Source organism: Lethenteron reissneri, chromosome 18 (assembly GCF_015708825.2).
Source record: "Lethenteron reissneri isolate LAM-NWPU_2019-01 chromosome 18, ASM1570882v1, whole genome shotgun sequence".
NCBI lineage: Eukaryota > Metazoa > Chordata > Hyperoartia > Petromyzontiformes > Petromyzontidae > Lethenteron > Lethenteron reissneri.
Genome location: NC_083796.1, coordinates 3,624,435 through 3,647,965, shown reverse-complemented (window position 1 = coordinate 3,647,965; position 23,531 = coordinate 3,624,435). Strand labels below are relative to the sequence as shown.

Sequence of the window (23,531 nt, the reverse complement as noted above, 5' to 3'; positions counted from 1 at the left end):
TACTGCTGGGTGTAGAGGCAAAGGGTTTAAGAAACTTGCCGGTTCTTTTAACTACTATGTCAGGAATGGGATCTAACCGGTGCCCTCTAGATTGCAAGTCCAGTGTGCCAATCATGAGACCACATCAGCTCCCTTTCTCACTTAAAAAGGTAAATGTTTTAATCTTGATTTGAAGCTTTCGTGACTGCAGGAATCCATACTCTTTGGTTCTTTCGGTAAAGTCACGTGGGTAGAAAATAAATCACGACGTTTCGGGCGCAACACAAGCGTCCATCATCAGGTGGGAAAGCATGGTCTGCTGCTGAGGCAGACTGTTTTAATAAGATAAAAGACCTTTTAAAAGTCTGCCTCAGCAGCAGACGATGACCCTTTAAAAGTCTGCCTCAGCAGCAGACGATGCTTTCCCACCTGATGATGAATGCTTGTGTTGCGCCCGAAACGTCGTAATTTATTTTATACCTACGTGACTTTACCGAAGGTAAATGCTGGACGTTTCTATACGTGCGGAAAACCGGTGACACGTTTTTACACGGTTACCGGTAATGTCAAAAGAAATAGCTAAAACCCTACCGACATCACAATGCTACCTCTTGCTGTTCCCATGCATAGGCACTGTCTTCCTTGGAGGCGCTCGGATTGAACAAGCAGTACGTGGAATTCCAGGGTGAAATCCAGGGTGTGTGCCAATTCACCCGAGAGCACCAACACTGCCTGCACGACGCCAACCACCTTCTCGCCACGTTAGCCACCGCGCTGTTTCCTTCTGTCCGATATTTGGACATCATCCGATCCTAGCCTCAGATCCAAGTGCGCCGCTGCTGCTGCTGATACTACATTATAATCGGATGTGTGTTGTGCTATAAGTGCAATGTTATGGAGAATTGGGGATTTGCAGATCTCCGTTATGTCGGAAGTGTGAAGTGCAATGATTTGTGTAAACCTTTTAGAAAAATTAAGAACAATGTTTTAAGTGCCGTAAGAGGCCACGAGACCTCAATACTTTGTAATAATGTAAAAAATAGTGTATATAAAGCACAAAAAGCCAACTGCAGTAATGTATCATTTATTGAAAACAGCGTTATCATCGACTGACTTCAATCTCACACTAAAAGATGATAATAAACGGTGAAGTCTGAACACAGGAGTCTGAGCTTTCTAACAAAAGGAGGGAAGCCACAGTGGGTAATGCAACGTACAGCGAAGTGGCAGCCTTGTTATGACGCATCAGGAGCTAAGGGTTTCACGTCGTATAGGAGCTTCACAAAGAAGCCTCAATTTCTGTTTAAAATGTTGTCTTCAGTGACTGCTGGTTTGATTGAATATTGTGCATCTTTTCCTTCGAGAAAAGGTTCAGATGGGCCAAATATGCAAACGACACAAAACTGCTGGGCTCAGAACCTTGAAGGCTTGATTTCAGTGCAGTTCTGAACATAATTATGAAGCGTGCCTTAGGTATATTTATATATTTTTTATATACTCTATGGATTTTAATCATTTAAATTTGAAGTACTATATTACAGGATATTCATTACTGCTAGATTAAAAAAAAGAACACATAAGAAAACAGCGTTTGCATATGGCACTTTGGCTCATTTGACTTCATGTTCTGAACCCAGTCGATTAAACTCCGAACGCTCAACAGGTTTACACGCATCGGCATCTGCCACCTCCAACTATTACAAAACAATTCACCTTTACAGTAATCTTTATCCAGAAGTTAGCCACGTTTCGAAGTGCACAGTTTTTATTCCATGCACTTGGGGGGGGGGGGGGGAGGTCTTAAGTCGTGCATGTCGCAGGCCTGTAAACCATCAACGCTGCCGAGCACCAAGCTGCTGTGAATATTGCGGACGGTGGTGGCGACGATCGGCGACCAACTCGATGGTCTGTGGTGCCAAAAGAAAATCAGTTTTTGCAATAATTCCTGAATGTAAATTCATACATTAAAACTTTAATAACCACATCTTGAGGGTGCTTTATGGTTTCAAATCCTTTATTTTAAAAGGGTGTGATATCGTGAAACTGCAGTTTTAAAATTTAAAGTAAAAATTACTTTAGGTTTTATGCATTCGATGCCTTGATGGCAATTGACAGCATGCCCTTAATTACTAGAATCTAAGCCTGTTTATCCAGGAAAGTCTTACCGAGCATCAAGACTCCCTTTCACAAAGGTTTTGACAAATTGTTGCAGTCGTGGGTGATATGGTAATCCCAATTGAGTAATTTGCAATACATGTTTTATCGTTGCGTGGCCAATACCAGTTACAGTGTTTTGTTAGATAGAGGAAACCCATACAGAACAGGGGAGAGAACACAAACTCCACACAGAAACGAGGCCTAAAAAGGGAATCCAACCCAGGGCCCTTTTGTTACCACTGCGCCACCCTGCTGCCCAAAAGAACCAATGTAGTGTACAGTGCTCCAGACACCTCGAAGGTTAAAACATGTCATGGGCCTGGTTGGCTATACCCCTTAATGCATTTCAGGTGCCCAACTCTCACTTCATAGCATGCTAATTGCATGATGGCTCTGCCAATGTCTTTCTCTTTGAAAGCTTTTGCCTCGATTGCAATTGGTAAATACAATCCTCCATAAAGCTTAAGTATTGTGAGATGAATCTTATTAATTGTTGAGAATTTCTTAATTTAGGTACAGTAATAGGGAAACATTTTCTTAAAGATTAAAGTTATTTAGAGTTGTTAACTGTGTTAACGTTCTTTACAGATACTCTGACTGGAGTGTCCTTAAGAGTATCTGTGGATAACACTGCCAGTGGGGGTTTAATAATTTACACAGCAGTAATTAAAATTTGTGCACAAAGAATGACAAAATTTAAAGTGTAATGTAAATTAACATTATTTGCAAAAATAAGCTGCAAGCAGTGTTTCAGATTTTATTAATGTTTTTTTTTTCCCATTACAAAAACTGCACAAGTATGTTTGCCATTTGAAGGAAGGCAGAGCAAAACAAGGCTTTGGTGATAATCACATTTCCATTCAAGAGAAAATGAGCAGCTTGAACATTGTCAGATTTTCAATTTACATTTATCCAATTTGTTGCAACAACGAAACAAATTGTGCAAAGCCTGTGCCACCCGCCCTCTGAACTTGGGGATGTTTATTAGCAAGCCCTCCGGCATCGCCACACCGCGGCCACCACCTCCCGCTGCCAAGGGGATGGTTGTCACGCCTTGAGCAGGTTGCGCACCATGTAGTTGAGGATGCCCCCGTGCTGGTAGTAAGCGAGCTCCACCTCCGTCTCCAGGCGCATGATGGCTTGGAACGTTTTCCCTGTGCTCAGCTGAGCAGCACATGGGACAGCAAAGTGCTAATGAGTGCCATTCGGTTACATGCAACGGGCACAGCACGCTACACTTATTCGTATGCGTAAATCACAATTGTAGAGCTCATGTACTGAATTTAAACATGAAAACTAAATTTTACCAAAACAAAAATTTGGGTCATTTTGGTAGCTATTGGGTCTGAGTCGTGTGTTTGGGAAACCACTTTTTTTGCAATAAAAGGCCAATGTCCTGGTCACTACAAGTGGATCTTATTCTCTAACATTCAGACAGTAAAAATGTTGGGCGACACCGGCAAATGCGGACAACCCACCACGGTGTGGATGGCCTCCAGCCCCACCTCCCAAAATCACGACCCGTTCGCTCTCCCCACCCACCGCCTCTCTCACCTGCACATCAATCGCCATCCCCGGCATGGGCCTCTCCGGAATGAGAATGGTGAACTTCTCGCGGCCTGTCAGGCCAAGGCTCTGGGCGTTCTGCTCGGGCATGAACTGCAGCGGCACTATGCCGACCCCCACCAGGTTGCTCCTGTGCACGCGGTCGTAGCTCTCGGCAAGTACAGCTCTCACGCCCTGCCCCCGCAGACATACACACAGTTTAGCGGCGGGGGTCGCCTAGCAAGGCTGGCTTGGGTATGTATGGAGAACTTCTTTCGCATTGTACATAGCCAACGGTGCTAATCAGAGGTGCGGGTAAGTAGAGATATGAGAAAAAAATCACATGTATCATCAACATTGTCTCATCACCGTGACGTAATGAATTGGCCAAGATTTGGAGTGATGACTATTTCATGTTCTCTATCTCATTTGTAATGTTTTCTCGACTAACCTGAATACATTAAGACAATTTGCATATGATCATTATATGAAAAAGAAAAGTTTCTCTCATGCACAATTCACTATTTTATCTTGACCGTAAAAATCGATGTAAAGAGATGCATCATTGCATGGGTTTTGATTAATATCTCTCGTCCGTTTAGTCTCGTTCTACGAGTTTAAAAGGTAACATTTGAAAGCTCTACAGTGAATTAAAGTTTTAGGCCACAGCCCTTCAGGTCAAAAAGAGGATGCAGATAGATTTATCAACTTCATGGTTGGAGATTCCAGTGTCCAGTGAGGCGATTTGAAAATAATACAAAATGTTAAGAAAATAGTTATGAATTGATAATATAATTTTGAGACAGTAAGACTGCATCATGAGGGGTGTTTTACACAACTAAGTTGCAGGAGCTGTTTAAATTTAAGTTCTGGATATGATGGCATGCAGAGCACTGCAAATGATGCCAGTGTCTTTAACATCCGCTGATTCAGCAGCAATTTCAGTTTGGTAATACCACGAGAATATACCAAGTAGCTGTGAAAAATAACATAGATTCCCACACACACTGGTGTGGTGACAATTTGCGTACACAGTTGGGCTGTCTAGGCAAAGGACTCTCTTTGTCAAGACTGTCTAGACAGATTTCTCAAGACAAACTGCCGACAACTCTTTACAGGCATTCAACACGGTGACCGGATAACGTGCGTTGTTACCAGGAGGTAAGGCCCTTTGGCTGCCCAGTCTCGGGAGCTGCCCGACCCGTAGTCCTTTCCCGCCAGGATGACGAGCGGTTGCCCATGCTGCTGGTAGCGCTCGGCTGCATCGTAGATGTCCAGCTGGCACAACACAGGATCGCACGCGCAGGTTTCACCATCTGCCAGGCGGCTTTATTTCCATTTTTCTCACCCAGTTTTATTGAAATTGTGCTACTGTGGGTGTCATCTCTCTTTTGAGATGAATACATATCAGTAAAGGAACTTTTGAATCAAGCATTGCACTACCGTGTGTAAAGAATGACCCTTAAATGTCAGACAAGTACTTCTCAAGTCACTTTAAGAGGCCTCATTTTTCAAACTTATGTGCCTTGCAAAGCTAGAATTTAGCCAAATCAAGTGGAAACCCAAATTTTAAAGATATTTATACAGTTATTAGTGATTGGGCTGAAAAGATCAACTCGCTACACTCGAGAAATGTTTAATCACAGACAGCTGAAACCTAGAATGCAACACACAAATGTAGAAGTACCGGCTCTCTGTTCCGACACAGAATCACCCTCAAGCCACCGACACCACGCCACATCCCGATGGCTATTTCTGATCACGTGCAGGAATTCTCCAGGTTAGACCTTGCTGCAATCTGCAGTCCCAGCTGCGTACCGTGTCGCCTGAAGGCACGTGCAGTGTCTTGGGTCCCGGCTTTCCAACGAGCTTGTTTAAGAGGCGGGCATTGGCGAACGTCCCCTCTTGTCATTACGGCATCGTTGCCCCGTCGAGCACCATACGAGTTGAACTCTCGTGGAGTCATCCTGCACAAGAGAGCGGTGGGGGGGGGGGGGGGTTCAGTGAAGGTTAACTGTGGTGCTGGAAGCAATGCGCGAGTGACTGTATAGTTCCGATGGGGGGGGGGATTATGAATGGGTGTGCAACAATCCACCGATTGCAGTCAATTATTATCGACACAATATATGTCATCGAACAATGCACGCAAGAATTATATACGGTTTTTGCAAATTAAATGCTAATGTATCTTTAGACAATTGGAACAAGAAAATACAAACAAGGAAGACAATACGAATTAAACATCACGCACGAGATGGACAAAACCCAAAACATTTTACGATTATTGAATCAAATGGAGACCCAGAACTGTAATCATTCATAGCATTACTGGGGATGTGTGGAGGGCGTGTGAATCACTAATGCCTACTTAAGCAGCTGAAATAAATAATAATGGGTACCCAAGGTTGGCAAGGAAGCGGGCAGCAGGGCTGTTGCGGGGAATGCTGCCAGCCGGAGATATGTGGTCCGTGGTAATGGAGTCTCCCAGGAACAGAAGCACGTGTGCTTCTACAATTGTCTCCACCGGCTTGGGCTCCAACGACTGTGAAAAATAAATCTTGTTTAGAAATAAGTGATGGTCAACCTCACTTTTAAAGTCAACAGCTGTGTATACAGTTTTTAAAAGCCTCATTTCTGCAGAAGTCTACTTACCAGCTTCTCAAAGAAAGACGGACTCTTAATGAAGGTAGACTTTGTGTCCCAGGGATACAGTGTCATGTCTGGGTACGGCAGCGAGTTCCAGCGATCATTCCCTTTCTGCGGTTCGCACGATAAAAGGGGAAAAAAGACAATCTCTCTCAGTCACTTGCCTCGCGTGGCCAAGTGGGAAAACAAAACTCCCGCGCGGCGAGTTACCCTGACCTCCAGCTTGTCGTAGACTTCACGGAACATGGACGGGATGACAAACTGCCTTTCAACTTCCTGGATCTCCTCCCGGGTGGGCCATATGTCTTGTAGGAACACCTCCTTCCCCTCGGCATTCACACCTGCGTCAGGCACAACCAAAGGGTACCAGTCACAAACACCACCACGAGGGGGGGGCACCATCAGCAGGTTGGTCACTCGCCGAATTTCCTGCGTGGATTGGTAGGTGCAAGTGAACCAGGCAGTGGACCCGTGTCTACGCTCAGGAGTCTCACCAAGCGGCTCAGACTTGAGATCAATGCTGACGGTGCCAGCGATGGCGTAAGCGATGACTAGGGGCGGAGAGGCCAGGTAGTTGGCACGGGCAGACGGATGGATGCGTCCTTCGAAGTTGCGGTTTCCCGACAGCACGCCGCACGCCACCAGGTTCGCCTAAGTGAGACGAAGGCATGGGTGAGTGGTATGCTGCTTTATAATGACAGGAAAAAAACTAAGGAAGTGAAGAAAAGTTAAAGCCAGCGCTCGAGTTATAACGCTACCTGAGAGATGGCCTGAACAACAGAATCCGGTAGAGGCCCGCTGTTCCCGACGCAAGTCATGCACCCGTAGCCAACAACTTCAAACCTGGAACACGGACGTAGAAGTGACACAAAATGACAAACAGAAACTTTTCGTGAGCCCCATGTTCTGATGTGTGCAACAGGCATACATCAAGGTCAAGAGGCCTTCGTTATACTAAATCCCACGGCCGTTGTCAAGTTGACACCTGTTCCCCAAGGTCAGCAGAGGCAAAAGGATGGATTATAAAATGGTGAAACCAGTTTCTCCGAGCGAACACCCGTGACGGAGAAGCAGTTGTTATAGTTGCGACGCCCACCCGAGCTTCTCCATGTAGGGCAGCACGCCGCTGGCATTGAGGTAGTAGGTGACCACGCCGCTGCCCGGGGACAGGCTGGTCTTGATGTACGGCTTCACGCTCAGGCCTGCTTCCACTGCCTTTTTTGCCAGCAACCCTGCACAAAGTCACACAAATTCACATCACAGCTCTGAGCCGAGACCCTTCTCCAAGCATGCGTAATCAAGGACAAAATGTTTAAAAGTGGTATTCCCCCTCGTATGCGTGGTGTGCGTTTTCTTTGGGTATGCTCGTTTTCTCCCACAAGCCAAACACTCATTCGGAACAGTTGGCCAAACACCGCAATGCAGGACCCTCCTGAAAGAACAGCCTCGAAACTCGGCGAGGCTTTGCTGGGTAACTAAAGGGACATTATTATAAATAACTATGGTGTGAGGACTACAGAGAACTGAGTGGCTACAATTATCTGTTTCACTGGGCTACATAAGGGACTTTAATTAAATGAGAGTGGCAAACAACACAGCACTCAGGGGTCTCATGGGGTTTCCAATGGAACTAAATGTTCTGTGAAACAATATAGGACTGAGGTATAATAACAGCACCTTTCTAAGTACACATTAATAGCCTACTGGTCCCAATCCAGGAGTCGCTTTCAAGTGAGCAAATGTATAAAAATAGCTAAACTGTAAACAAAAAGTTAACAAACAATATACCAATTAAGATACGTTTCCAAATCAAATAAGAAAATATCTAAAACACAATAATTGTGCATTAAGACTCCAACACCTGCGTATTCCCAAACAGTCTCCCATCCTAGTACTAATAACCAGGCTCAATCCTCATTATCTTCCGAGATCTGATGAGATCGAGGGCAAATTCAGGGAGATTTGGTCACAGTGCGAAGACGTGAAATGCGAGGAAGCCTTTACCAGCTGCAAGCATGACCGACGGGTTGCTCGTGTTGGTACAGCTGGTGATGGCGGCGATGACCACGGAGCCGTGCGCGAGCTCGTACTCGGCCTGCTCCACGTCTTCCTCGAACCGGAACGGGCACACGTCCCTCTGCCTCTCGGGAGGCACCTGGAATCCCTTGAAGCCAACCTGCGCAGCAATCGCCCGACGCACACCCCGATTTTATGACACGGAGTTTAGATTTTCAAATGCGCAAGAAGTCATGTGGCTTAACTTTGACGTTGCCAAGCTGATCGTGAAGCGACGTTCGTTACGCAGAGGTTCATCTTTCAAAGTCAGCTTTGTGAGAAGTGGTTTCCCATTCAAATAAGCACCCACGTGGTGTTCATGAACAGCGTTCGTATATTCTTTGTTGTATTTACTACTGCTGTGCAGATAAGTGCTCACTAAAACTTTTACTGGAAGTGGTAGTCTGTAATTTGATGTCAAGTAAGCCTTACTTTTATTCTCTGCACAGCCACCTACCCTTCCAGTGTACAGCCCTTGAGCAAGGATGTAAATTCCACATTACCAAGATGGGTGGGAGTCAATGCACAGGGCATCTATTCCTAAGTGCATTTATAAACACGTCTATTAACTTCTCAAAGAGTGGTTCTCCTTTAATTCACCCGAGGGGAATTAAGTTCCAAGTCAAGGCTTGACCTCGCAAATTTCCAATTGCAAGAGACATCACATGCATTGCATCACTCGACCATCAGTTTATAAGTAGCTCATGGTTATATTTCTCAAATTCAAGGGTATTTTTTTTTTGCATTTTTGACATGAAACTGTGAGACTATGGTGTTGTAAAGCGTTGTGAAGTGACCTTTACACCAAGCGTTAACTTGCGACAATCCCAGTAGATCTCCTGACATCCGTAACACATCTAAAAAATCTGATCACGCGGACACACATCACCTTCTGGTTGAGACAGCATTGGAAGTCTGTTTTCATGTCTTCCACGGCGACGCGGTCCTGGGGTCGCTTCGGGCCGCTCACCGATGGCACGACCGACGCTAGGTCTAGCTCCACCACCTGGTGTCCGCACGCACACACCAGTATTGATTACAGTGCTCTTCTCCGAGGGACAGAACAAGACAAGAGCTTCGCTACGTTCTGTTGAGTAATCAGCATTCGTTCTCTGATCCTTTAGGCACATCAACATTGATTTTATCATTTTGATCCGAGTCCGCCCCGAGTAACTGTCCCAGGTATACACACTCTAATGGATGTTGCACGTTAATTTTGTTTTGCTCACATTTATCTTAAGCCCAACTTTTAAAACCTTGAACAACATTTAATTGTATCGAGCGGGATCAACTGCAGATGAGAAAATATTGACAGGATTTCCCTTTGTCCCAAGTAATGGGAGCATTATACTTTAAAAAAGACATGTATATATTTCAGAATTATTTTTGGGACTTGGCATGACGATTGGTTATATGCAATTATCTTTAAGAGAGAACCAACTGGAGAGCACTGGTGGTTAATCTATTTAGGTTACTTACATTTCCGTCTTTCTTAACCCAAAAGTGAGGGGGGGGGTCCACATTCCTATTGCAAGAATAAAGCTGACTTCTCATAAAAAGTGACTCACTTGGTATCAACAAATTAACCTGAAGGCATGGACACTGCACCCAAGCAAATCTGCCTGTCCTGCATTGATACTCGAGTAGTAAACACCGTGTTAACCCATTACACATTCCTGCGGAGGGAGCTGGTAGGAACGTTGGGTTGCTCGGTTAATGGCCAGGGTCAACGGCGGCATGGTGCATTCGGCAAATATGGCCGACTGTGAGGGCGGGCACAAGCCGGCGTGAGTAGGTTAAACGTTGAGTTTTATAAGGGCACCCACAGGGTGACCAGCCCCTCCCCACCCAGCCCCACCCCTCCCACCCTCCCCTCCCCACCCAGCCCCTCCCCACCCAGCCCCTCCCCACCCTCTCCACCCAGCCCCACCCCTCCCATTTTTGGATGCACGACGGACGGACACAATAATCCCCTGTGGCCTGGTGTAACCAGGAGGTTCCTACCAGTAAAACCAGGCAGTATGGGTTACCTGAGAGTAGTCGGGATCCTGCGACGTATCGCTGTAGTCCCTGAAGAGTTTGACAGCCTTTAGGTAGTCCTCGACATATTTCATTTTGGCCTCTTCTCGACCTGTAGAGAAAAGCACAGATGAAACGTCTCAATTACAACTTGCTTTGGCCACGGTGCGTTAAAGCATCAATGGTTCATTGAGCTTAAAAGCTTGGTCACATGTCGAAGCTTTCCAGGCGCTAATGCTGTTAAGTCTGCCTAAGCCAGGCGGTGTGGGGAGCGGGGCGACGCACCGGTCTGCTGAAGGTACATCATGCCGACGGTGTCAAAAGGGAAGAAGGCGGCCGTGGCTCCGTACTCGGGGCACATGTTGGCGATGGTGGCGCGGTCGGCGATAGACAGCTGCACCACTCCTGGCCCGAAGAACTCCACAAACTTGCTCACCACCCCAACCTGTCGCAGGTGCTGTAAATGGTTTACACAAATACAATTTAAGGCTTGGAATGTTAAACACTGGAGCTAACAGTGGTGGGGAACCATTTTCCTTACTTATGGCCAAATAGGTCTTTAAAACACCTTTGGATGTTCACAGAGTATAGCATTTATATATGTTGGACATGATTTGTTCATGGAAATTCTGCAGCCATAATATATTACACTTGCACCTCAAGAATCAATGTAGAATCAATTCATAAAGTTAATTATGCGAGCTGCATTGTGAAAGTCTAGTGGTAGCCAATATTTTCATGGAAAATTTTGAGACAGATGCCATCCAGGCATCCATCCTACGTCCTTCCTTGTGGAATAGATACGTAGATGGCAAGTTTGTCATCTTGCCACCCATCTCAAACATATATAACCTTTTGCTGCAGCAGCTCTCCCGCAATATTTCTCCTGCCTCAGCAGTTCTCCTGATGTATTTTTTCACCTGAAGACGATTGCTTGTGTTGCGATCGAAACATCGTGATTTTTTTATTTTTTTTCTATCTACGTGACTTTACCGAAAGACCCAAAGAGTATAAAGTCTATTAAATTGTGGAGGGAGTGAATTGTTCCATCATAGACCCATTGACTATTAACTGTTGGATGAAGACATCCTCATATCATCGCCAACCCCCCATGGTCCTACGATGCCACAATTCAGTCGACTACTGTGAATGAATTGACCTCAAAGCTCCATTCTTTACTTTGGAGCATATTCGCTCCTTTGACTGGAACTCCATCACTAGCCTAATCCATTCGCCATCACCTCTTATAGCGTAAAATGAATCATCATATCTCCTACTACCGAGCACTTTATATTACGCTACAGGCCCAGGAAACGGAGCAACTGCCTTGCCAATGTACTCACCTTTGTGATGGTGAGCACCACATCGGTGGAGGTGGCAAGAGGGCTGACCCGTCCTGTTAGTTTGTATCCAACCACCTCTGGCAGCATGAGGCTGATCGGCTGGCCCAGCATCACAGACTCAGCCTCGATGCCACCCACACCTGATGAACAAGCAATTCAATTGATAATGCAATGTAGATAATAATGGCAGCTAATCGCAGCAGCATCTCAAACTTATACATTTTAACTCATTCTTATTTGAAGGATGACTTGCCGCTCAGTTTATTTTTTATCAATTTTACTGAAAATTTCCCATCAGCGTTTTGCCACAAGATTACGAATTTTCACTTCAGACTCACAGTGAACAGAACATCACCCTTCGTTTTACAGAATGGCCCCAGTGGATGACAGCAGATAGATAGGCCTCTCTAAAGCCACACTATGGCACATCTTTCATCTACCGTGTAAAGATTATTCGTTGCATATCAATCACACCAAAATGTTAATCCTCAGTGCTGGAAAAAGCTAAGTGAAGTGGAAAAACAAACTTATTTTGATGTATTTGTGTATTCCTTGGTGATCAGGCCGACACCATAAACCATCAACAACAGGGAAAGGATACACATGCTATCAGTCAGCGCTCATCTACGTGGGCGTCAACAACCGATTACAACACAACGATCTCTCATGTAACAAGAGTAGATTTTTACAAACTGACCCCAGCCAAGGATGCCAAGGCCGTTGATCATGGTAGTGTGGGAGTCGGTGCCAACCAGGCTGTCGGGGTAGTAGAGCCCATCGAGCAAGAAGACGAGTCGGGCCAGGTACTCCAAGTTCACCTGGTGAACGATGCCCGTGCCCGGGGGCACCACCAGCATGTTCTTGAACGTGTGAGACCCCCACTGTTGGCACAAACGCAAACAAAGACAAAAGATCCCCCAATATAGCCTTCAACAGACTGTTGGTGCAAGTGCTGTTAGCGAGCACTTACGAAGGCCAGCACGGCACACGGAGGGGGTGGGTGGCCAGCACCACGCTTAGCCACCTTTGTCTCGCCAGTGCTGATATTTACACACCGCACCGGGTACTCATTTGAGGGTGGGTTGACCTAAAGGAGGCTCAGGACCGGTTCAGATAATCGTCCCTGGTGCTGGCCGGGAGCAGGAAACCAACTCGGGCCGTCGGGTTCGTAGAGCAGTGCGCTAACCGCTACACTACCACTTCCCACACACACACGTAAGTGCGTGCATAGAATTGACCATGTTAGTGCCCGTGGAGCTGGCTTGTGTGTAACTGGATTAGAGGCAGTCTTAACTTCAGGACTTTGCCTAACACGAAACACATCAAAGCAACATTTTCTGTCATTGATGAGAAGGGTGGAAAAATGCAACAGATTAATTGATTCTTATAACTTAGTAAGCTCACGATACAAATGGTAATATCCCAGCTAGATGGATTTTACACTTGGTCGGCTCGTAAAAAATCTCAACTCTATATATGTAAAAATAAGAGAAGTGACAAACTAAATACTTTGTAATGTGCCATTAAATATATAATGCATAATAAAATGCAATACAACTCTTACAGCGTGTGAAATGCGTAGTCAAAGCGTGTTAAATTGACTTAAAATAATAGGTTAGTTGTGAGAAAGGGCTGGTGGAGAATTGTGGGGAAGGGGGATGGGTGGTCACTGACGGCACCCTCGGACCAACATACAAAAATATATAGTACAGTTCTCAATAGAAAACCATACCGTAAACATTTTGATCTGTACACTAAGACACTACACACAATCATGTATATTAAATTGCATACTATACAGTACATGTGTATTCATATATGCAATATGCATAAACTTGTGTATTGTTTTATTTATATAGATTGTATTTCAATCGTGGCTTGCTAGACTTTTCAGCTTTTGGAAACCTCAAATGTAAACTACATTTAAAGTTAAACTTGAACTGTACCTTAAGGAACTGGAACCTCTCTTTGTTTCTTTCAAATTCCAGCTCTTGGTTTTTCTGCAGGCTGTCAGGCCTGCAACAAAAATACAAACAAAAAGTGTTTTTGTTGTTGCCCAACTCATAACAACTTTAGAACTCACATGGGCACCTTCAAATGTAAATGCAAATGTGAGGAATACACTGCAAGCCAACAGCAAACAATGGCAAGATTAAGAAAGGGTAATAATCTCTTAACCACCACCACCCACCATGTCCTTCCACCCACATACGTAAGTTTCCCCAGTAATACTCAGAAAACCCAACAAAACAAACAAAAGCATTTGCCCAAATTTGGGGAAGCCCTCTCGACAAGGAGAAATGCTAAAAGACAGCTGTACCCTGGCAGCGGCTGTAAGTGGAAGGGGCAGAGTGAGCTGCTGTCTACGTGGCCGGGCAGGCTGGCTGGGCTCGGGTCTTTGTGCCTCATTTTCTGACACAGAGCGCTGCAGTCCGCACAGCCCGCTGCTGTTGTGGCGGGCGCCCACGAAGCTGGGCTAGCGGCAATCGGGGGGGCGCTAGCACACCGGCAGCCGGAGACATGGGGTGGGGGGGAAAGAACAGGGAAAAGGCAGACAGAACACGGGGGACGGGGTGGGGGTGGGCGCATTTGAAAAAAGCCTCGAGTTTTAACGGATCGCACCACTGCATATTAACGCTGCCATTTCATACGACAACATGCGTGTGATTATATTATAGACCGAAATTGTCCGCTAGTTTTACCAGTGCGATTCACCAAGAAATGGCACAAACCAAAATGTTATTCGAGGTGTTTAAGAGTTTGGCTAAATCGAACTATGACCAATACATCGTCAATGTCGAGTACAATAAACATCAAGTTATATCGGAATAAATCCCACCCCTTCAAAACCCAATTGGCGGTTCCATTGGCAGATGGGCTCCACAATAGGTATTGCCAGGATATAAAATTATGATCCTAAATCAATTAAACTCTCACAGCATCTGTATTATTCATGAATATTTCACTGGAACCACCAGACGTCATCTCATCTTTCATAGAAATAAGCTGGAATGACAATGATACTAAAATGATGTGGCTATAACCAATTTGTAATTAAATGCCACGTCTAAAAATAGGAGCTTTCATAAAACTAGAGGACAAGCCCAGGTGTAAGTTTGTTGTGTGGCATGCCAACGGGAGGTAGAAGCACCAGATACACAAAAATGGTTAATCTCACTTGGGAGAACGGCAAGCCAGAAAGCGAGTAGCAGTGTGAGTGGGAGACAAAGGTCAATAGAGGTGTTCTAGGCAATGCAAATAACAAGAGGCTGGCACGTGACAACCCGTAGCAGCAGCTCGCCATCATATCCTTCCCTGAATGTAAAATTACGGACTGGACCTTGCCTAATGCATGTGCAGTCATTTCGTTAATTTACTGCTGGATGACAGCATCCTCACCCCATTACATGGCGTGGTTATTTGATCATATTTCACGATGCTGGTCAGTGTGGGCTCGTGCAGGTGGGTCGCACAGATGTTAGAGTAGAGTGCGGTAAAACAATGGCATTTGTTGCCCGGCTCTCTACGAACAACATAGTTCTGATCCAATGCATCAAAATATACTTTAATAGGCATGTAACGATGATTCTCGTGCCATGTGATTCGATTATCTCAAATTGGGGTTGCAATTACATTCAAACATAGATTATTTTATTTCATGCCTTTAGACTGAATGTGCAATGTAAAATGGTTTACGTGAACTAAAGATGTACCACAACTACAAATGCAAAATAACAGACTGTCACAGCCACGATTTAGCACACAATCAATGAGTGTAAGAATCTATTTTAAATCGACGAATCGATGCATCGTTACATGCTTAATACTACAATTTAACGTCCGCATGTTATATTCGCAACGGTTGAAATTCTACGACTGAGAGGGGGCCAGGTCCCAGGATGCGCAGGGCAGTTTGGGGGAGAGGGTTTCTTCCACTCACTTGCGGCTCACGTCCACCTGCACCGAGTGGTCAATGACCAGGTCGGCTGGGCACGTGGGGTTCACTCGGCTGGGATCTCCGCCCAGACGCTGTACGGCGTCTCGCATCGCCGCAAAGTCCACCACCGCGGGGATGCCACTGCAAATGTGTGCGATCCTGTGTTAGTTCCATTGTGGGCATCGTTCAACAGTTTGGCTTCACCAATCGCTGCTCTGCCATTGGTGGTGGTGATGATGATGCTGGCAGTACTGCTAGCAGCTGGTTTGTGGTTAGCACACTGCGCTACGGACCCAGTAACACGAGTTTGATTACCAACATCAATGGTGAGTGATAAGAGCTGGTTTTGATTCTACCTGAGGTCGACTCAGTCTTAAATGAGTCAGTATCTGGTGTAGTTTATAAAAATCAATAAAGGAATAATAGGTGCTTGGGTAATGGCAGTGCTGATGGCGCTGGTGCTAGTGGTGATGGTGCTGATAGTGAGATGAGAGTTTGCACATGCTGTTTAACAGTGAAAGCAAAAAAGTGGTGGTGGCAGCAGTGAGGATAATGATGGAGGGTGACACACTCACGTGAAATCCTGCAAGATGACACGTGCTGGGCGAAATGGGACCTCCAATTTACATGTCCCTGTTTCTCTCCAGTCCAGGATGTTCTCAACATCGACTGGGCGAATGTGGAAGCCATCACAGTGCCGGATCGTGGACTCCAGCAGGATGCGAATGCAGAAAGGTAATCTCTCTGGAACCATATTCATAAACACACAAAAAATCCCTCAAACATGGACGTTAAGCCAAAGAACTGATTTTTAATCAACGGTTTTATTTAACTTCACTCATGTTTGTTGTGGTCAAATCTTGTAATCAAAAGTTAGTCTACTTCCTGTTGTCCAATCAATTTAAAATTTTACACACTCTCAGATCCGGAGACAATACATGCCCGTATCAAAATCGGCATGAATTCATCAATTAATTGGCTCGTTTCAAGCAATTACAATTTTAGTATGGACGCCTTATTAATTATATATTTTTGCGTAGGTAAAAAACGCCGCGGTCCCTAAACTGTCAAATCACCTTGCACAAAAAGCAGGCGAGTGTATCTCAGGCACATCTGCTCCGTGTGAACGAGTAAGGGCACCATCACTCCACACAAAAAATAGTACATTGAAGATTAATTTATAAAATAACCAATTATTTCAAGTAAGCGTTGATGTGGGAGCAGGCACCGCATAATTGAGGTACTTCTCGAGGGCGAGTTAAACGAAGTTGTGAATAAAACCGTTGTTTAAAAATAAACTTTTTTAAGGAGTTTATTGTATTAGTTATATTTATGGGCATCAAAAGTGTACTTGGTTAAATCAGGATAAGTTTTCTTACCGTATCGGGGATCATTCAACTTTAGGAGGTTAAAGAATTTGTGGTCTGGGTTGTCTTCATGTAGAGGTTCCACCAAGTGCAGATATGGATTTTCTGAAAAACCAAAAAATTTCAGTTGCGCAGTCATCGAATGAAGATAAGCAAACGCACAATTACTATAAATGAATTTAAATTATGGTGGTCATAAACATGAAACAATACACAATCTGAAAAGTTAATTAAAATTACACGTCCAGTTCAACAACGTACAGTATAGCGTTACACAACTGACGTCCGGACAGCATATTAGGCAACGTGCAAGCATTGAGCAATCGAACAAGCAAAGCCACCACAAGACGAAGTAGGCAACTACCTTGCAAACTGGGCAGCTCTCAAACGTAGAAAACAATCATTGGAATTACACTCGTATATTTTACCAGTATTTTCACCTTGTTTATTAAACTTAAAAAAAAACTCCTTTTTAAGCCGGTCACTTTTGACACAGCTGAGGAATGTTGCACAACTCCACAAGTTTCTGCCAGCACTGTTTTTATCTCCCCTCCAAGCAAGCTATCAGTAACAGAACATATGCTGTCTGTGCACAGTTCAACCCAACAGCGCTTGCATAATTGAGACAAACATGGATGAGAGTATCAACATGTCCCTAAACAGAGCATTTTAAAATGACCCGAGTTGAATACTCTACTTGGATAAAACAACAGGCAGGCTTGTCACGAGTTACGAGCATGCTCTGCACACCCACATAATTAAATTTTCCCATACGGCACACTCATTTAAAAATTGTGGTTAGACATGTTATGGACTGGGGGTGGGCGAATGGTGGCCCAGTGGTTTAGCGCACTGTGTGATGAACCTGGTGACCTCAGTTTGATTTCCAGCTACTGCTAACATCAGTGACGAGTGCGGACCTCCCACCAGATTCATTTAGCAACCTGCACTGACCAGCGTGAAGTATGGTCAAACGACCATCATGACTAACATGGCACCAGGAGGCCTTGATCTAGCAGCGGATTCAGACTGGATAGCAATCAATCCATAACATAGACAAGATCAAATGAATCTCATCAAAAGCTATAACCACATTTACTGCTATAATTTCACGGCTAAACTGCAGAAAAAAACGAAGCTCTCATAAAAACTACACTTTGAGTTTAGTTTTAGATTGATAACAGCAATTTGGAAGTGACAACGAACAAAAAAACCTGACGTGAGAAATTCAAATTTTTCTCAGAACAAGGTCACCATGATAACAAGGGTCTCTTAACACACACAAAGACAACTGTTTGTCCAGGGCTGTAAACATTCCCAGCTCAATTGTGTTTTGTTGTAAGGCAGCGTTTGTGTAAAGCTTCCAATGAATACTGGGAAAGCGTTAGGTAACGTGTCTCCGAAATGGACAATATATCAAGCAATCTCCGCTCTCAAACTGCTCCAGCCTGACTGATGACATTCCTTAAAATTTAGAAGCAAACTCCTTTGATGATGCTGCTGCCAATCTCCTGACAAGCTTCAGTACATGTATGCGTGTTTACACATTTACAACGAGGAACAATCATGTAAACACTCGTTAATTTGTTGATAACAGCTTAATATATAGAGGATTTCAGAGCTTTGGGGGGGGGGGGTGAATTTGGCCCAGGCCAACTGCGTGGCTGCCTTTCCTGCTTGTCTGTGGTTCCTCGTGTCTCCCGAGTCCCTCTTTCTTAGAAAGAAAGCGAATAGTCAATTCGAGTCTTGTCATTTTTTTCTTATTAATCTGATATATTTTTGGTATAGTGCTGTGAGATGTTGAAATTATTGTTAACATACTAAATGTCGCAATTTTGCCTTTTTGCTGTCTAAAAAAACTACTTTTGCGTGTATTATCACTTCTTTCTTTCCAGATTGTTAAACACTTTTCCGTCAGCTGTGTTTCTCTTCATTTACAGAAAACTTTACAACCGCTTATTTGCTCAGTCGATAATCAATCGGTCATCACTGCATGACAATCGAAAAGTTCGTCCCACTTGAACTCAACGCTGCCACAAATGGCGGCTCACGGCTCAAGGTAAAAAGTCACAAAGCGATCTATTTGGAGGGAGGGGGGGGAGGAAAACTGAACCGTGAAACACGAGTTTCCGTGTAACCCAGCAGTAACCGCACACACAGCCTCGAAAGCATGTTCATTATTTGTCTTAACCCCTCCTCCCCACCCCCAGGGGGTCCACCGATGGGCTCCATCGGAAAAAATTGTTTTCTCTAAACTATTCGCCATGGGGAGGGGGGGGGGGGTGTCCCGTGACAACGCCGATGCGCTTCCAATCACAGTGACTCAGCATAACGTTAACTTAAACGCAGAGCATGCATATTTAACAATGCGTATGGTTCATGTATTCTCTAGCCACATTGAATTCCTGAAACACAATTAACCAAAGCTTACTTTTCCAAGAGTGTTACCCAATACTCCTGACGTCTGCCGGACTCGTGTTCACACCTCACGTACATAAATAGCCTTAAAATTGTGTACCTAGAAACTGCGCACTTAAATACGCGAGTAAACCTGTAGGGAGGTTCAGGTAGTGACACACAGGTGTGCTGACTCAAGGAGTTTTTAAGGCTGAGTTGGGGGGGGGAGAAGACATTGGGGGTAAAAGGTGCCGATGTTGGGCAAGGGACACTAAAAGTAGGTTAACCATTGTTTAAACATCGTGACCATGACACAATGACAAGTGACGACTTGACCTAGCACAGGCTCGGTGCAATAATAATGTGTCCTTACAGATGTCCAAAGCTCTTGCCCTCCACAGCATACACTGTGGTGGACAAGAGATTTGGGCATACGTTGTGTAAATGAAAAGGTCTCTAATGATTCGTGTTTGTGATCGTCAATTTTCTGTGTACGGCACAGCTTAAATGGAGCCTTTGCGTCAGCTTGTCCATTGATTGGACGAGCATTAAAATAAACCATTCAAATTTAAGCACAAAAAAACGCTAACGATTAACCTTTGATATTGAGATGCGTTTTCAAACGGTTCGCGACTGCGGAAAATTGAAAACACAAAATTGGCTTTTGTAACGCTAAAAAAAGACCGTCTCAGAACCCATACATCAAAGCATATTTGGAAGAGAGGTTTCTAACTCTGAATGTATGTATATTATAGTACCGGCCAGACAATGATTTTCCTTATTTTAAAAGCAAGTGTGCTTGAATGCTTCATGGAAGCCAATTAAAGGGGACAGGACGCAGGGCCCAAAAGATAGATTAGCATGGTCATGAAAAATATTCAGTATAATTGGTGATGTGAATCAAGTTGCAAAGTAAAAGCCACATATAAAATGTGCAGTCACAGTAGTCACATAACGACGAATATATATTTTAAAGGTCTGACAATATGGAATATTGGAAAGTGTTCAGCCATGAGAACATATCAATACGATCAACACTACCTACAGTACCTTCACCAATACCACAGCCATCAACACCACACTATAAATATTACCTTCAACACCATCGACACCAATACATCACCACCAACACTATCATCAATATCACAACAGATACATAACCATCATCAACACTACCTTCAACTCATCACCACAATATAACCATCAAACCACTAACAGAAATAGAATAGAAACATGGCCATTAAAAATAATACTACCTTCAACACCAATTCCACCATTACCAACATTATCACTATCAAAAACAAATAGAGTATATCGATAACATCATCATGACTATCACTCCACCATAAAAAGTAACACCACCACGATCAATGTCATAAGTAACGTCAACATTAACAACAGCAATAGCGTATTATAACTACCATCAACAGTATCACTAGCCTCATCAGGATCACAACCATCACGATGAATACATCAACAAAATCACCATCATCAATAATATTAGCAACACCAACATTCACAACCATAACAATATTACTAATCACACAAACTATATTAAAGCCATAAAAAACACCCCATACAATCAATATTAAATACCCACCATCATCGACACAAAAAACACCATCCAATATGAATATTAGCAACATCACCAACATAAATCTTATGAACAACACCCATCACCGCCATCCATCAACACTACTGATACTACCTCCCATCAACATTAGAAACACCATCACCACCATCCACCAATAAATTTACTAATAATAACATCAATATTACGAACGCATCACACCACCCAACATCAACAGGCTTACGAGCAACACCGTCAAGATCACCTTTAACACCACTAGCCACTACGCTAGTACTAACATCATCACCAACACTATCAACCATCAACAACATTGTCTCAAACAAACACAGCAACCACTGCCAACATGATCACCACCACGATCAACACCGCCACAACAATGACGAGTAACTTTTCATCAGGTACTCCGGCGGTTTCCTCCCACATGAATCTACCGATTACAGTGGCGGCATTGACAAATATCTGACAAATATCCGCCCTCCTTGAAAGTGAGGCTTTCCTGGGAAAATGTTCCAAAATTGGAATACATTTACCAAAACTAAAAGCACCATCACACACACACACCACCCAACAACAGCCGTTAAAACAAACATCGCTACCCACAAACAACAAAAACCCCAACACACATCATCGCCGGCCCTCTTCCAAAAAAATTCAAGAAGAGGCACAAACACGGAGAGGACACACAAAGCCACTTTGGCAAAGACAGCCAGTGTCGAGGTCGGCTCACTCCGTAGGGACTCCTCGGCCTAGTGGTGAAGGCGTTTTCCAGTGTCGGTAGTGGTGATGATGATGATGGTGCTAGTGGTGATGATGATGATGGCGGTAGTGGTGATGATGATGATGGCGCTAGTGGTGATGATGATGATGGCGCTAGTGGTGATGATGATGATGGCGGTAGTGGTGATGATGATGATGGCGCTAGTGGTGATGATGGTGGAAATTGTGAAAACGACGCGTGATTTTTGTTTATGGCTGCGACTGCTGCAGTGGTTATGTTGGTGGGCGATGGTTGTGGTGGTTGTTGTGGCGATGATAGTGGGTTATGTATGGTTGTAATGAAATTCGTGGTTGCAGTATTAGGGTTCGATTCCGGCTCACGGTCAACAGCGGTACTGGGCCTACCCTAGGTCGACTCAGTCTCAAATGAGTACCTAGTGTGGTAAACATCGCCACTAGGAAGACAAAGGCGGCCTGCCGTGGTGCTGGCCACTCAGCCCTCGTGTGCCGTGCCGGCCTTTAACAGCACTTGCCCCAAGTCTGTTAAGGCTACACGGGGGATCTTTGTCTTTGTTGGTTTTAGTGATGATGGTTTTTGTGGTGATGGTTTTAGTGATGATGGTTTTGTGGTGATGGTTGTGACGATGATGGCGGTCGTGATGGCTTTACAGTGGGTGTGGTGATTACAGTGGCTCTGTATATGGTGATTGTGATGATTGTGGTAGTTGTGGTTATGTTTTTGATAGTTTGAGATGGTAGTGGTTGCGATGGTAATGGTGGTTGTGATGACAGTGACGTTTATGATGGTCATTCTGGTTATAATTAAGGTGTCTGGTGATGGTATTGATGTTGATAATCATTTGCGGCTGATAATTGTGGTTAATTATATAAGAACGGCGATGGTGAATGAGTATGTTGTGGATGTAATCATGTTGATGTTAATGCGTTATGATGCAAATGGTGGAAATATCGATGATCGTGAATTACAATTATTAATGATTTGATGACGTTCCCGATGATGCTGTTGACGATAATGTTGGATTTTATGTTGATAACAATGGTGCCGATGACGGTCACAAGTACTATATCGATGTTTGTGTTGTTGACGTGATGTATACGATAAGAATAATTATGATCGTGTGATGATGAACATGACAAAGGTTACGATCGTGGTGATGCTGTCGAGTTGATGGGCGATGTTGTTGACCACGATGCTGGTGGGTGATGATACCGGTGTGGTCCTGATGACAGATGCGAGGACGGTGATTCAGGCTGCGATGTTGTTGTTGACTATTGTGATGATGTTGTTGTTGTGGTGATAATAATGATGATGATGAATCTCCCACCTGCGACCGTCTCACCCTCCGCCGCCGCCATCGCCTCGCACTGGAGCCGCACGAAGCGCTTCCGATTCTAGAGCGAGGCCTCGGGGCCCTCCTCCTACGAGCCACGCCCACAGCAGGTCAGGCCACGCCCACATCAGACCAAGCCACGCCCACTCAGACCAAGCAACGCCCACAGCAGGTCAGGCCACGCCCACATCAGACCAAGCCACGCCCACATAAAACCAAACCACGCCCATATCAGACTAAGCCACGCCCACATCAGACCAAGCCACGCCCACATTAGGACAGACAACGTCGAAAGCCGGGTCAGGCCATGCCCACAGCAGGCCAGGCCACGCCCACCGTAGGTCAAGCCACGCCTACCGACGAGTAGCCACGCCTACCGACGAGAAGCCACGCCTACCGATAAGAAGCCACGCCCACCGTAGGTCA

At 44.7% G+C, this 23,531-nt stretch overlaps 2 protein-coding genes across 2 annotated transcripts in view; one reads left to right on the top strand and one right to left on the bottom strand.

The window, feature by feature from the left end:
* EPG5 (ectopic P-granules 5 autophagy tethering factor) overlaps nucleotides 1-1,556 on the top strand; it is a 45,851-nt gene extending 44,295 nt beyond the window's left edge. Inside the window, 1 exon segment of the mRNA XM_061553477.1 lies at nucleotides 610-1,556. Within this exon segment, the coding sequence (XP_061409461.1) occupies nucleotides 610-795 (186 nt within the window). The 3' untranslated portion in view covers nucleotides 796-1,556.
* Nucleotides 1,048-23,211, bottom strand: LOC133343717 (cytoplasmic aconitate hydratase-like). Its single transcript, XM_061553478.1, is given in 23 exon segments — nucleotides 1,048-3,300; nucleotides 3,691-3,876; nucleotides 4,837-4,959; nucleotides 5,500-5,583; nucleotides 5,585-5,648; nucleotides 6,081-6,223; nucleotides 6,334-6,438; nucleotides 6,544-6,668; nucleotides 6,822-6,978; nucleotides 7,086-7,170; nucleotides 7,424-7,559; nucleotides 8,332-8,503; nucleotides 9,272-9,388; nucleotides 10,413-10,513; nucleotides 10,687-10,858; nucleotides 11,745-11,884; nucleotides 12,442-12,625; nucleotides 13,691-13,760; nucleotides 14,065-14,241; nucleotides 15,685-15,822; nucleotides 16,257-16,425; nucleotides 17,061-17,153; nucleotides 23,100-23,211. Coding segments are annotated over 23 exon segments (2,889 nt in total). The 5' UTR covers nucleotides 23,131-23,211; the 3' UTR covers nucleotides 1,048-3,183.
* Between the last annotated feature and the right edge of the window lie 320 nt (nucleotides 23,212-23,531).